This window comes from Callithrix jacchus, chromosome 6, assembly GCF_049354715.1.
Source record: "Callithrix jacchus isolate 240 chromosome 6, calJac240_pri, whole genome shotgun sequence".
NCBI lineage: Eukaryota > Metazoa > Chordata > Mammalia > Primates > Cebidae > Callithrix > Callithrix jacchus.
Genome location: NC_133507.1, coordinates 136,528,705 through 136,544,726, shown reverse-complemented (window position 1 = coordinate 136,544,726; position 16,022 = coordinate 136,528,705). Strand labels below are relative to the sequence as shown.

Sequence of the window (16,022 nt, the reverse complement as noted above, 5' to 3'; positions counted from 1 at the left end):
AGTAGTGATACACCTGGAAACTTACTTAGTTTTCAGGAAAAGAAAAAGAACTACTTTCATTCTAGTTGGTCTTAGGTGGCATAGGAATTTTGCAGATTGTTGCTTGGAGTGAAAGCATATTAGAGGAATGTATTTCTTTAACTCATTGTGATTAGAGCATTGTATTTGTCTTACTTTGTAGAAACTTACTACACAACTCCCATGACTGAATATTTAACGAATTAAGGCTTACAGTGGCTCCTCCCCATGGAAGTACTATGCTGCCCAGTCGATATCAGCCATCTCATTTTTCTTGATGCCATACTTATTGGATTCTAGTATCTATTAAGGTTAAATTTTGTTGATTGACTAATGTCAGGAGCAATAGATGTCATTTTAATATATTTCTTGTAAATAATGAGTCAAATAAACCCATAAAATGGATAAGCAGCCAGCATAAGCACAGCCCATTTTTCTCAGTGCTGCAGTTAGACATTAGCCATTCATTTAATACAGTAGATAATCTTAAGAGTGTTCAGTTCTCAGCTTTATGTGCCACCATATTCATTCAGTTAAAGATACAATTACAAATGCTCTGCAAATATCATTGGGAAGGGGAATACGTGCTTAAGTGATGAAGAAAGTAAAGAAAGATTACATGTAAAGTAATGAATTTGAGTTAAGTCAACGATTCCCCAGGATTGCTGATGTTTTTTGGTTTGGTGTTTAATGTAGAAACTGTCTGTGACATAATTCCAGCACACTGGTAATGCTTCTAGTATGGTATTTTGACTTAGTCCAGAATTTTGAGTCTCATTTTCAATGTACAATGAATATTTTATATTAGCTTTGTTAGAAAGGTAGTTTTTAATTCAGTGAGTGGTTATTAAAATGTATGCCCTTTTTAGAGTATAATTTTTATTATATGTAAAACAATATTCAAAGCACATTTATGATAAGTTAAAATCCTAAGATTCAGAAATTCAGCTTAGCAAACTTGGGTGAATATGATTTTTATATTAAAGACAATGGGGAAGAGAGAGATGAGCACCAAATAAAGCACAGGTAAAACTAACAAATTAAGATTGACATGATGGGTAATTATAGACGTCCTGAGTGTGAGTGTTGAATTTGAATATACATTAACATCCCAATTCAGCAAAGACTCAGTCTTTTGACAGACTTCTGCTTTCAGAACAATGGAGTACTCAGTTGTTAAAGTCTTCTGACCTTTTTATAATAAAAAACATCTTGGAACACTCGATTCAAGCAGCTTTTAACTATTTGACATATTTACATCATGCTAAGATAATACCCAAGGTTTATCTTTTGTACCAGGAAGTTATATTTCATTGTGAAATAAACAGCCTTTAGAAATCTAAGCAGATTTAAGTTCAAATTCCCATTCTACCACTTAATGGCTGAATGGCTTTAAGCAAGTTAAATTCTTTGCATTTCCGTTCCCTCCCCTGAATTGGAAGTAATACAGAGTAAATCCTCATTGTTTGTGGATTCTGTGTTTGTGAATTTTCTTACTTGGGAAAATTTTTTTGTAATCCCCAAATCAGTACTCACAGTGCTTTTGTAGACATGTACAGAGTAGTGAGGCAACTTTAGTTGCCAAAGAAGTATGTCTCCAGCTGAGGTCAAACAGGATGATACTTTGTCTCCTTTTTTCAGCTCTCACACTGTAAGCAAGTGGCCCTTTCAGTCTATTGATGCCAGGTTTTTTGCATTTTTGTGTTTTTGCTGGTGTTTTTATTGTTTAAAATAGCTCTGTAGTGCTGACATACCATTGTGTGTCCCTAAGCTCAAGAAGATTGTGATGTGCTTTTCAGAGAAAATATTGAATACCGTGTTAGCTCAGCTCTGTCAAGGCCTGAGTTGTGGTACTGCTGGCCCTAAGTTTAATCTTAATGAGTCAACAGTATATAATCAATAATGCGTTTGAACAGAAACATACGTAAAACAAAGTTAAGTATTGATCAGTTGACGAAAATGCTGGAAGCAGAGACTCACAGAAACCTAACCCTGTATTTCCTTTAACAGCAGTGGTTCATTATTCACTAATTCAGTGTTCACAGCTTCTTTATAGAACATAACTACTGCAGATAATGAGCATTGACTATACTGGTCTTCTTGGATTTGAGGAAGGATACAAGTACTTTTAGTAGCTGTTATCACAGTAATTTTTATCAGGATCTTTCCTTAGAACAAACAGTTGTGTCCTAGGTCATTTAAAGATAGAAAAGTAAAAAGAAAATGAAATAGAATACATTGGTATTCTATTACAATAGAACACATTGGTATTCCTTGTTGATAGAGGAAAATAAGAATGTCTTTTTCTCTTTTGACCAGAAGATATTGGTGTGTGATTTTTAGCATTGGATTGGTTAGCCCTTGTGATTTTGTCCGACCTACCCTCTGCGGGAGGACTGAGCTCGTTTGGGAAAAAACCGGGCCGCAGGTTAGAAGAAAGTCTTAAGTTCAGGCTTTATTGAGAGGAAAGAGCCTCCGGGCGGACCAGCCGGGAAGAACAGGAAAATGGCCGCACCGCTCAGAGGAGCAGAGTTCTTTTATAGGGGGCTGTAGGGCTGAGGGAGTGGGGAAGCCTAGAGAGCCGAGGTGGCGGGCAACGGTTGGTCAGTTTAAACCGCTGGGCGGCGGGAAACTGTGAGGCAGTAAGCCGGGAGGCAGGAAGTTGGGGAGAGCTGATGAGGCGGGTGGTGATTGGTCAGCTGGTTGCCGGGCGGGAGGTGGTTGTGGCCGGGTGGGAAGGCCAGGACGGTATGTAGAGTGAAAGATAAGGGAGTCCCTTCGTGTGGGAGGGGGAGGGCTTTCGCGACAGGGACAGAGTTTTCTAAACATTCCCGACTCCTTAAAGAAAAGGGAGGGGGAACAGGGGCCTCGGTTGTCTCTCTGGCTACTTCCTGCTGACAAGGGTCGACAGGAGGTTTTGAAGAGGTTTCTTTTCCCTAAGGAGCCTGGATGTTTGGGGAGGGGTCTGCTCCCAGCACTTGTTTGGGGTAAGGTTGGAGCAGCATTTGGTGGATGGTGACTCGAGTTAGTTCTTGAAAGCGCTGCTGTAGAAACTGTAGAAAGCAAGAAGCAATAAGTAAGATTAGGCAAACGGCTATTAGGGGCCAAGCAACGGGGACAAGAGGGTATACATAGAGGAAGACCACCACGCCGTGGCTTCAGCTGAGAATTTTTGATTCTGCAGGTTAGTTTTGAGTTTCTGGAGGTTCTCAATTCGGGTTTCTACTAGGCCGGATTCATTGATGTAGTAATAGCACTCTTCCTGTAGGAAGATGCAGGTTCCTCCTCGTTCGGCGGTGAGCAGGTCTAACGCCCGGCGATTTTGTAGGGCGACTTGAGCCACTGAGGTGATCTGTCTTTGGAGAGAGGCTAAAGATTCTGCAGAATTGTCGATGGCGGCCTGAAATTGAGAGGTTAGTTGTGCTAGGGCCTGATGGGAGTGGGCTAGGGCTCCTCCCCCCAGTCCGGCTCCTATGGCTGATCCTGCAAGAGAGAGACCTACTATGAGGGGTAAAAAGGCAGCCCGTCATACACGATGATGTATGAATTGTTGTTGGAACTCTGCTGTGGAGTAAATGGTTAATCGGGGTACGAGGGTTACTGGTAAGCATAGGCTGTGGGAGTGTAGAGGGGTTGAGGGTTTTAAAAAGTGTTCTGTTGCACCATTGTGTTCTCGGAGAAGAGCTCGGAGAAGGGTGAAATAGGGCAGGTAGGTAGATAGAGGAGGGGGGTCTAGTGGTAGGGGGGAGGAGAGTAAGAAGGGCCGTCCGTATAGCAGCTCAAAAGGGCTGAGTTGTGAGGGGCCCCAGGGGCTTGCTCAGAGCCTTGTCAAAGCGATAGGAAGTAGGGTAACCTAGGACTGGCGGAGTTCGAGGGCAAGTTTTGTTAGGTGTTCTTTGATGAGGCCATTGGCCTGTTCTACTTTACCCGAGGATTGGGGATGGTAGGCTGCATGCAGTTTCCACTGAATCCCTAAGGATGTGGAAACAGCAGTGGTGATCTTAGAAATAAAGGCAGGTCTGTTGTCTGACTGGATGGTAGAAGGAAGGCCGAATCGGGGAATGATGTCCCGGATGAGGTGCTCGGCTACAGCTCCTGCGGTTTTATAAGCTGTGGGGAAAGATTTGATCCAGCTGGAGTAAGGAAGAAGGGGAGATGTTACATTGCTGCAGGTCTGTCACCAGGGCCTGGCTGAACAGGTGGGGGCTGTCCCGGAAGCCTTGAGGGAGGACCATCCACGTTAACTGTTGAGACAGATTGGTGACAGGATCTTTCCAGGTAAAAGCAAAGAGGAAGTAGGAGTCGGGGTGTAGCGGGATAGAGAAAGAGCATCCCTAAGATCTAGGACTGAAAAGTGGGTTGTGGACGGTGGGATATGTGAGAGGATGGTATAGGGGTTGGGGACTACTGGATGGACCGGAATGACTGCTGCATTGATAAGGTGGAGGTCTTGAACCAGGTGGTACTGACCTGAGGGCTTTTTCACAGGCAGAATGGGAGTGTTGCAGGGGGAGTTTGCAGGAATGAGTAGTCCTTGAGCTTTCAGTTTATTTATGATAGGTAGGAGGCCGAGGGGGTGAACTTTGGAGATAGGAAACTGAGGGCGAGAAGGGAAGGCTGTGGGGTCTTTTAGGTGTATGAGTATGGGTTGGTGGTGTGAGGCTACAGTGGGGGTATCAGTATCCCATACTTTGGGATTTATGTCAGGGAGGAGTTCGGCTGGAGGAAGGGGGGAAGGTGAGTTGGCGATGAGGGGTAAGAGGAAGGTCTCTGTGTGTGGAAAGGTAATGGTAGCTTGCAATTTTACTAGGATATCTCACCCTAGGAGAGGTACAGGGCAAGAGGGAATGACTAGAAAGGAGTGGGTAAAAATGGAAGGTCCAAACAGACAGGTTAAGGGTGGAGTTTGGTGAGGAGTGGAGGGGGACCCATCAATTCCTATAACAGAGACCTGGGAAGGGGTGGTTTTGCCTGAAAAGGAGGGAAGAACGGAGTAGGTAGCCCCCGTGTACGCTCTTACCCGCTACCTGGAACATGACCCTGGGCTCAGCAAGGGTAACTGAGGTTGAGGAGCCAGGGCCCTGTTAATCATCCCTGAACCCTAACAGCTTTGGGATTGGAGATTCCTGAATGCCTGGCTCCTGACCAGCTGAGGCAGAAGCCTGGCTCCAGGGGATGTTACCCTGCTGCCCCCTCTTGCCAGAGTTTTGAGGAACTGAGGCCTGAGGTGAGTTAGGGCAATCCGACTTCCAGTGTCCCATGAGCTGACAAATAGGGCAGGGCTTGGTAGGAGGCCGTGGCTGGGGGCAGGCTTTTGACCAGTGCCCTTCTTTTCCACATTTGAAACACGCCCCGGGAGGGGTGTGGGTATTTGCTTTACCCTTGTTATTTCTGCCGGCCGAAGGGCTGCTACTAGGGCTTGGGTCTGTAGAGCGACTTTCTGCTTCATGCAAGTTTGGCGGGCAGCCTCAGCCGCATCTTCCCTGGCATTGAATACTTTAAAGGCCATTTTTACCAAGTCCTGTATAGGGGTTTCGGGGCCATCTCCTACCTTCTTCAGTTTTTTTCACATATCAGGGGCGGACTGAGATATGAAATGAGATGCTAGGACAGTCGCCCTGTTTTGTGAGGCTGGGTCTAGGCGAGTAAAGCAGGTAAGGGCATCTTGAAGACGGGTGAGAAACAGGGCAGGGTTTTCATCGGGTAGTTGGGTGACTTCTCTTAGTTTATCATAGTTTACAACTTTGTTAGATACAGTATCCATTCCCCTGAGGAGGTATCTAATCATGCAGTCTCTCTTGGGTATATCAGACCCTCGACTAGCCTGATAGTCCCATTGGGGGTCTTCACCTGGGATTACTTCGGGGCCTAGGGGGATCTGGTTATCTATAGCATGATCTTTATCTGCTTGGTGTCTGGCTGCCGCTAGGATGCGCTCGTGCTCTTCTGCAGTGAGGGTGGAGGTACAGATAACGCGGACATCATGCCAGGTGAGGCTGTATGCTTGAGTGAGGTATTGGAATTCCTTAATATAGGTGGACGGGTCGGCTAAGAAGGATCCTAAACGTTTCTCAATTTGGGACAGGTCTTGGAGTGAGAAAGGAACATGGACCCTGACTAAACCTTCCGCGCCTGCTACTTCTCGGAGTGGGGCCAGGATAGTTGGTTGGTGAGAGCAGGTGTGGGCCGCCACCAGAGAGGCAAGAGGAAGTGCGGCCTCCGAGGGAGGGGGCCCAGAGGGAGTGGAGGAAGAGCGAGGCATGGCCTCTGAGGTAGAAGGTGCAGAGGGAGTGGGGGAAGGGCGTGCTGTCGAAGGTGACTGGTTGCCGAGGTTGGCAGGAGGGGACAGATGTTCAGGCAGATCTTCCGGTGAGGAGTAGGGAGGGGGAGAGGTAGTGGAGGAAGATTTACGAGGGGTACGAGCTAAGAGGGTTTGGTAGGTGGAGCAGGAAGAACCTAGGTCAGGGTGGGTATGGAGGTCCCAAAAAGCCTGAACATAAGGAATTTCATTGTCTTTGCCCGTGCAGCGACAAAAATTGTCGAGATCTCGGAGGGTGTTGAAATCGAAAGTGCCAGTCAGGGGCCAATGTGACTGGTTACTGAGTTTGTATTGGGGCCAAGCCACCTGGGACAGGAAGACAAGCTCTTTCTTTCTGAGGGTTTGGGAGTATCCCAATTTGGTAAAATTTCTCAGCAAGCACCCAAGGGGGGTGCTGGAAGGTATTTTGGACTCCAAATTTCCCATGGCAGGCGCAGCTACAGACCCTCCGGTGTGGTTGGGTAGATGCAAAGAAAAGGCATCCCCTTTCGTTGCAAATTCCCCGGAGTACAGTTAAGTATGGTTAGGGAAGCGGTCAGAGGGGTGTCCCCCGTCTGGCAGCTACCCCTTGGAAGGCTCCTGGAGCCGGAACGGAGGACTTCCTCGGCTCGGCTGAGACTAGGCGAGGAGTCCATGCGGAACGCTGGAGGGGAGCAACTGCAACCGTGCTGTAGGAGGAGGGGTGGGGGGGGAAGGTAAAGCAAGTAAAAGCTTGGCTTACCTTAATCGGAGCGTAGAGGTGGCAGGGCCAATGTTGGGTAGGTCGGGGGAGGGGGCCATGGCCGGGCCAATGACCCCAGCTCCCGGGTTTCGGCACCACTTGTCCGACCTACCCTCTGCGGGAGGACTGAGCTCGTTTGGGAAAAAACCAGGCCGCAGATTAGAAGAAAGTCTTAAGTTCAGGCTTTATTGAGAGGAAAGAGCCTCCGGGCAGACCAGCCGGGAAGAACAGGAAAATGGCCACATTGCTCAGAGGAGCAGAGTTCTTTTATAGGGGGCTGTAGGGCTGAGGGAGTGGGGAAGCCTAGAGAGCCGAGGTGGCGGGCAACGGTTGGTCAGTTTAAACCACTGGGCGGGAAGCTGGGCGGCGGGAAACTGTGAGGCGGTAAGCCGGGAGGCAGGAAGTTGGGGAGAGCTGATGAGGCAGGTGGTGATTGGTCAGCCGGTTGCCGGGCAGGAGGTGGTTGTGGCCGGGTGGGAAGGCCAGGACGGTATGTAGAGTGAAAGATAAGGGAGTCCCTTCGTGTGGGAGGGGGAGGGCTTTCACGACAGGGACAGAGTTTTCCAAACAGATTTATGAATACTTCATTCTTAATTATGGAAAAATTGAAGCTTTCAGAGCCCTGGACATTGTACACATTTAACCTGTAATAAGGTACTTTACTCATTGGATGGGTATTAGGTAACACGGCATTCATAGTTTTTATAAAATGATACTGCAATCATGGTTCTCTATTGACAATTTATAAGAAGAGAATTCTGTATGATAGTATTTACACCGTAAAATAAACTCATATACAATCAAATAAATTTTTCGCAGGTTCTACTCAATTTCTACCCAGGGAAGTAACAGCAGAACAACTTACTCCATATTTTCTTAATGACACTCTACTTTTTCTTTTCATGTTTAATATTGCCATTTTATATTTGTTTAATGTAAGAACTTTATAAATGATTAAAACTCTGGCTGTGTATTATTTCCTGCTTTATTAGTATTTTTGAATACCACTTCACTAATACATGTAAATCATTAATACTTCCAGAATTTTTGACTTTTTATAAAATATTTAAGATATATTGGTCCTCCATTATTTTTAGAAACAACTTTACATTCCAACATTTTTATTCAAAAACCATTTTATTTTAACATTTGAAATAAATGTGAAATATAAAAATATTTAATTATGTTTCTGACAGTCAAATATGCTCCCACATTTGTTATTCTTTGAAAGGTTAGTCATTTTAAATTAGAAAAGAGAGAAAAGCTGAATCTCAAAAAATGAATCCTCTTATGTTTGTCTGTGTGTAGCTATTAACCTTTGTTCTTTAACTGACTTTGTAACAGAAATTTACCTAATATGAAGTTCTTAGAATTTCTGGTCAGGAGTAGGGAGTTTTCTTTGCTATTATATGTAACATGACTTGAGGTTATCTCATTGCCATCCTAAGCATCTTTAAAACATGTATGTAATTTCAAATGTGCTTGAAAAATTAAATTTGATAATGAATTGCTTGTTGATAGAGGAAAATAAAGCAATAAAATTTTATTTAAAATTAAGCAGTCTGAGATAGAGCATTGTAATTTTAATGAAAGTGCAGGGTTAGATTATTGAAATAAAGTGACAGGAAACAGCAGGAATTTTCTTCTTCAGGAAGAGATTATGGCCTCTTTTGTACATAAGAGGTGTTTAATACAGTTTGAGCATTCCTAATCTAAAAATCCAAAATGCTCTAAAATACTAGCCAGCATGACAAACATGACCTCACGTGATGACTCACAGTCTAAACACAGACAAAACTTTGTTTTATGCACAGAATTATTAAAGAGAATGTATGAAATTTTATCTGTATAAAGCATATATGAAACATAAATGAATTTCTTCCTTAGACTTGGGACTTGTTGCCAAGATATACCTCCTTATGTATGTGCAAATATTCCAAAATCCAAAAAACAGTTGAATTTTAAAACACTTCTGGTTCCAAGCATTTCAGATCTTGGCCTGTAAATATAATACAGGAAGATCACCGAAGTGGAAGTCTGTTGTTAGGAAGGGCTTCACTTAAACTTTGCTGTTAGTGATCTAGTAAGTCACTTCATAGTTTTGCACTCGACTTTGCAAATCTATAAAACAAGAAAGTAGGACTGGCTTTTAAGCGTCTTTTCTACCTCAAATAATTTGATTCTAGATATTTAAAAAAATTAAGTTGTAAGATTAGGATAAAAGCGTTCTATAAACAGGGTTCAAACACTTTTTTTTTCTCAGAAAGTACCAGTTTTTTGTTATGTCACTTACAACAAATTCTGTAGATTGACTCCTGTAAAGAGAAAGAGTTTTGTTATTGTGTCAGTTTGGAGTAATAATGAAGAAAGTTCAAAACTGGTTATGCTATAAAGTGTCAGTCTAAAGTGGACTGTCACTCACTCTGGAAAAATATTGCATTTTTAAAATCTTCTCCAGTATAAATTTTTGCTCTCAAGATAATCATTATAGGTCAAGAGACATTTTACTCTACACAAATGAATCTAAGTTTATATTAGATGCAATCCCAGGACAGTTCTGCATAGCAGATTACCTGTTGGTTCTTGGCCATACTTCAGTTAAGAAAGGAACCCTGAAGTTGGCCACAGTGGCTCACACCTGTAATCCCAGCACTTTGGGAGGTCGAGGCGAGCAGATAACGAGGTCAGGAGATTGAGACCTTCCTGGCCAACGTGGTGAAATTCTTCTCTACTAAAAATACAAAACTTAGCCAGGCATGGTGGCACGCACCTGTAGTCCCAGCTACTTGGGAGGCTGAGGCAAAGGAATTGGTTGAACCTGGGAGGCAGAGAGGTTGCTGTGAGTTGAGATCGTGCCACTGCATTCCAGCTTGGTGATAGAGCAAGATTCTGTCTCCAAAAAAAAAGGAACCTTTTTCCGGGCATATGCTTAGCTTACATGCCAAGTAGTCGTTACACTCCTGTATTAGACTCATTTTACTGTTGAAATAGTAGGGATCAGCTGCACAGAATTTTATCACTAGCATTTTTCGAGAGGTATCCATAACACTGTAGTATATTTTCAACATACATGTCTAATCCTCAATCTAAAGTATATGTTTACAGAGCCATATTTTGTTTTCTGGTTTTAAGCCATTAGATACCAAGTGATAACAGGATATCAAAACTATGTGTAACACTGAACTCTTACAGGTGCCGTATAATTTTTTTTTATTGGTGTGAATATAGGCTATTAATGCTGTGTCCTTTGTGAATTTTAAAAAACTTTTTTTTCTTTGTTTAACAACACTGAACAGTGAAGGAGAGACCTGAGTTACTGTTCCCACTTTGCCAGTACCCTCTGCTATAAAACTCCTGTTCTATGGAAGAGTATATGAAATTCTGAAGAATGCATAAGTGAATAATATATTCCCACCTCAGTGATAAAATGAGGTATTGAGCAAAACAGTCTCAAAGACAAATTAAAAAAATTGTATGGAGGGTTTGTTTTTGTAATAAAGACAATTCATTATAGTATCTAGTTTCTGGAATGCTTCTTGCATTTTATCCACAGAAGCCCTTGAAAAACATTGTTTTCATTTTTTTATTTCCATAGGCAAGGAAGCTTCCAGAACAAGTAATTGGTATAGCCAAGTCCTTCTACTCCAAATCTCAAATTTAGTTTAGTTATGTGACATCAAAACAGAAGCATGATCAATATATATCCATGCCACCAATTCCCTTGCTTGATGGTGACAGGCAACATCCAAGATGTCGTCTCTAGCTGAAGCTGACCATGTCCTGCCTTTTATGATGGGTTCTGGGCATCCCAAGGATTCATTTCATTTCTAGAACCTAGCGAGACAATTGGTACTGGCTGCCAGCCAATGGCCCTACTTAGGGCTTCCCCACCCAGGTGCCAGGCAGTAGAATGACTCTAAACATACCAGGCTGAGCTGTCTCTATTATTGCTCTTGCTTTTTAACGTGAAGCTGTGAACAGACTTAAGCCATCAAAAGAATGCTTTTTTTCCTGCAAAGCCCAGCCAAATCATCTCTAGACTGCTGATCTCAATTGTGTACCTGTCACATGCCAATCGTATCCCAGGCTTTGCTTGTGTATTTTAGCAAGCACTGTTGAGCCCCTGTTGTGTGGCTAGCTGAGCTACATGCGCATTCCTTCATGTCAAATCACTTACAGTTTAACAGACGATTAGACATATAACTGCCAAAATGAGCAGTGTAGATCAGTGTAGATGCTAAGTGCCCAGTTTAGGTTCTTGTGGGCAGGACTGCCTCGTGGACTTTTTATTCACCTTAATTTTGGATAATTGCTATGAGTGAAAATGTAGACTTTTTTGTGTTTGAAATAGTATCCTGGCTTAGGTTTTTTAGAGAGGAAATTAAAATTACAGTTAGTGTTTAGTACTAACTTATTACTTAATCCTCCAAAGAATTTTTAAAATCTTCTGTTTATATGGAAAACCAATTTTATTATGTTTTGTTTTGGGATAAGTAAGATTGCTGTCTGTATTTTAGAATAACACCTAAAAACTACCATGGAGAAGAAAAACCACTTAGGTAAATTGCTTAATTTTAATGAGAGAGAAATAATGCTCTCTTGATATTTATTTTGCTTTAATTCTTGTGTTTTTGTCAGGGGTAAAAGCATGTCTGCGAAGAATAGTATGTGAACAGGAAGAAAAGTATGAAATTCCTGAAGGTCCACAGAGAAGCAGGCTCAACAGAGAACAGCTGGTATTTTTCTTTTAATACAACTTTCATTGTTCTTATTATGACATACCGTTATTATCACCATCAGGAAAAACTTCTGCCCTTTCAACAACTACAGGTGACTGATTAAAATTTTAATTGTGCTTATTTCAAGCACTTGATTCTGAAAGATGATCACGATGAGCAATAAAATCCAGAAGGTAATAATTTCATACTGTTAATGGATTTTTGGCATCTTGAACATTCCCATAAACCTTTCAGAATCTGAGGTAAATCTCAGATACAGGAAGTAGCTTGAAAGAAGACTTACAGCTGCTGCTCGGATTTAGTTACCATATGTCTTTATGGCCACATACTGCAGTTTTAATGGATAATATTGCATTATCCTGTTGATATATATAAGTATATTGGAAATGACAAAGACAATTTCCATAGAGGGAATTATGAAACTTTTTTATTTCCAAAGAGCACACAGAAGTATGTTTCATAGCTGATTGGACATCTAGCCTCACTACAAAAATCTCTTTGTCCCTGTGAATACATTTCTGGAACTGTGGAGGGCACATTCCCACAGTGGCTGCCCTGAGGACCTTAGGTTGGTAATATGTAGGGGCCTGAATGTGGATGGGCAGAGGAGGTTCATGGAAAAGCTGTTAATCTTGTAATTTAATTACATTTGGCCTGGTGTCTCTGAAGCCTATTTCAAATAAGCTAGGAATTTTGGGAGCTTTAAGTCCCACCAGATAAGCATGAACATCCTGATGAAAAAAGTTAGATGAACAGTTTTGTTTTTTTTTTTTCTTTATACCAAGCACATCTAAAATTTTACAAGAATGGAAAGGAACTGAGAAAGTCACTGAATCATAGGGTAAAACTTGTAAATAGAAAGCCCTATTTGCCTAAGTATTTTTCTTGATCCAGTTAGTATGCTTGAAATATAACTTATCCCAATTCCTCATTAAATAGCTTCATAGCTGCTCGTAATTATTACAGATTGAGCATCCCTAATCCAATATCCAAAATGCTCCAAAGTCCAAAACTTTTTGAGCTTTGACGTGATGCCACAAGTGGAAAATTCTACACCTGACCTCATGTGACAGATAACAGTCAGAACACAGTCAAAATTTTGTTGCATGCACAAAATTATTGAAAATAATGTATAAAATTAACTCAGGCTCTGTGCATAAGGTGTACATGAAACATAAATGAATTTTGTGTTTAGGCTTTATACATTCTTAAGATATCTTGTGTATATGCAAATTTTTCAAAATCCAAAAATTTCTGGATCTGAAATGTTTCTGGTTCAAATGTTTCATGTAAGGGATACTCAACCTGTATTTTTATTTTCCTCATTCATATTCAGTGTTTTTAAATATAGTATTTTGATCTGCCTTTAACAAATGTTTTCTCATTATTTCAGTTGCCAAAACTGTTTGATGGATGCTACTTCTATTTGGGGGGAACCTTCAAACACCATCCAAAGGACAACCTTATTAAGCTCGTCACTGCAGGTGGGGGCCAGATCCTCAGTAGAAAGCCCAAGCCAGACAGTGACGTGACTCAGACCATCAATACAGTTGCATACCATGCCAGACCCGATTCTGATCAGCGCTTCTGCACACAGTATATCATCTATGAGGATTTGTCTAATTATCGCCCAGAGAGGGTTCGTCAGGGCAAAGTCTGGATGGCTCCTTCCAGCTGGTTTATAGACTGTGTGATGTCCTTTGAGTTGCTTCCTCTTGACAACTGAATATTATACCAGATGAACATTTCGAATTCAACTTTCACAGTTTGTGAGAGCCCAGTCATTGTACTGTTTTTAGGTCCACATTTTTACAAATAGGGAGAATCATTCATATTTGTCTTTGAACTAAAAACAAAAAGTCTAATGTCAGATTAGGAATTCACTTTGTGTTTACCATTTAGATGCTGAAATTGCTTTTAAGGAATTTTCTTTTTAAAATTGGCATGCTTTTTGATTCATCATGTCTTTCTATTCAGATTATTGGGTATCAAAGATTAATGAGAGGACACCAGACTCGTGGTTAAATAGACAAGTGATATCATTACTTAGTAAAATCTATACCTGCCACCATTAAAAAACTTGCTTTTTTTTTAGTAAACAGAATATTATCAAATAATTTATTTTGGCTTTATTGAAAAGAGAGTATCTGATCTTAAATGTGCCACCATAGATGTTAGATTCTCCTATCTGCAGTTGTCTTTATCCTATTTTTTGGGTTTTTTTTTTCCTTATAATTTACTTTGTAGTCTGTTTCTACACTTTTATCCCTGTTTTTTATCCTGTATATTCACCAGGAAATCATGATTTTATTCTTAACATTTTTTTTTTTTTGGTGGTAAAAATCAATACTGAGTTCATGGTACATGTTTTCATTCCGTACATTTGCTTATAACTGTCAATTTATAACTCTGTTTGTCTACTACTTATGTGTATATACTTAGAACATTTTAACACATTTTAATATCAGTTTTTAGAAGGTCTGACTAGTCTAGCGAATTGTCAGTCCAACATCATTACTTTAAGAAGCAGTCTTATTCTGGTAGACCTTGTTGGTACTTCTAAAATAATTTTGAAGGTCTTAAATTCTTCCTTTGTAAAGTTTTTTTAAAGTTTTTAGGTTGGCCTGGGAGCAGAAGTTGGTGATTACTTGATTTAGAATAGGTTTTTTTCCAGATCATACAAAAGGCCATACAGTAAGTGTAGAAATAAGAGGGGGAGGACTTACTAATATCAAAGAGGCAAGGCCTCAGTGAGTGGGCAGGATACCCCCTGAGAATGGCCAGACTGGGGGAGGTTACTCTGCTCTGGGTGCTCTTATTCACAAACAGACAAGGATACATTAGATTATTTTGAAACATTTTTTTAAGAAACAGAATTCTTTAATAATTCCTTCCTAGACATTGAATATTGAATATACTTAAACAAAGGCTTGGGGAAGGAGACACTGAGAGACCTTCCAGTTTGGTCCCTCATGAGCAGAAGAGAACAGTTTGATAACTACTGAAATAGAATATCCCTAGTTTTAAAATACTGAGAATCTCCAAAGTTCATCAGCATCTTAAGATGTACTTACTTGAAAGTTTGAGATTCTGTTTATCTTTGAAAATATATTTTGCTTCAATTCTTTCTTTGACATGTTGTTTTTTCATATCAAGAAATACATTGTGTGAACAAAATAGCCTTTTGACCCTGACCTTGCTGGATGAATTAGCTCTGAAACGCTCTCTGCAACAAGTAATGTATTTGTCCCACGTTTAGTTCTGATGGAGAATGATGAACACCATAGCACCAAACAAAAATCCGAGGGGTTAGATAATGTCTGGATTAAATAATTTAAGACTCTCTGGGGTTTTGGTTGTCATTTTTTATTTAGCACTGCCTTCAAGTCACTTTCTATTGCCTCATAGGTCACATTTGAGACAGGTTTGTGTCTGTTCCTTGCATCTGACTTCCTGTTGGTAAAGACACCTTTGAGGTCTCTTGCTCAGTTTTCTTCATTCATTATCTTGGTTTATCACCCCTCCCTCCTTTTCTCCCCTAAGTATTAAGCAGTTTCATCTTTGCTTTCTTTAAATATTTATTGTGACAGCAGTTAGTTTGTGTTAAGCTCTTGAAACTTGTGATTGTATTTTCTGTGTAGATACATATGTAATTATTTTATTTGTTAATCATCGATTCAAGCTTCCTTTTTATTTACCATAAATCACTAAAGTTATTTACATTTTCATGTATCTGTGTCTTGTATAAAATTGGCTTATTCTGTGCTGTTGAAGAATGAGGCTCAACATGACTTGTGAGGAAATCTGTCAACTAACAAAAGGTTATCTTTTTGAACATAGCACTTTTTAATTTTGAATAAAAATATTTCTGACATGTACTAGAGACTTTATTACATTAAATTATTCCGAATACAGTAAAACTTTGATAGTTTGGAATCGTCATTAAGAACATCAGTTACACAGTGATTCCTTTGTGGCTCTATACAAGGGAGAAGCCGGTAGCTTTTCCACATTCTCATGGCTGTTTTCTAGTTTACTTGGATTTGTAGCTGTTTCCCTTTTTCCTGACAGCTGCCATTTAGTAGCGATTTTTCTTTCTCTGCTAATACTTGACCATATCTAACTTTTTTTTTCTTTCACTGAGAAATGGAAACCAGATGGGAAGTATGTTAGAGTTATGATTAAAATAAGGTTAAATGAGCAGTGTGTGAGGGTTTTCACTGAT

The 16,022-nt window shown here is 40.8% G+C and overlaps 1 protein-coding gene across 2 annotated transcripts in view; it reads left to right on the top strand.

The window, feature by feature from the left end:
- Positions 1–15,717, top strand: part of BARD1 (BRCA1 associated RING domain 1) — a 90,040-nt gene extending 74,323 nt beyond the window's left edge. For both annotated transcript variants that reach the window (XM_078329174.1, XM_008999430.4), the window contains 2 exons: positions 11,697–11,794; positions 13,191–15,717. In XM_078329174.1, coding sequence (XP_078185300.1) covers positions 11,697–11,794; positions 13,191–13,523 — 431 coding nt within the window. In that variant the 3' untranslated portion in view covers positions 13,524–15,717. The remainder of the gene's footprint in view (positions 1–11,696; positions 11,795–13,190) is intronic.
- The last annotated feature ends 305 nt before the right edge of the window (positions 15,718–16,022 follow it).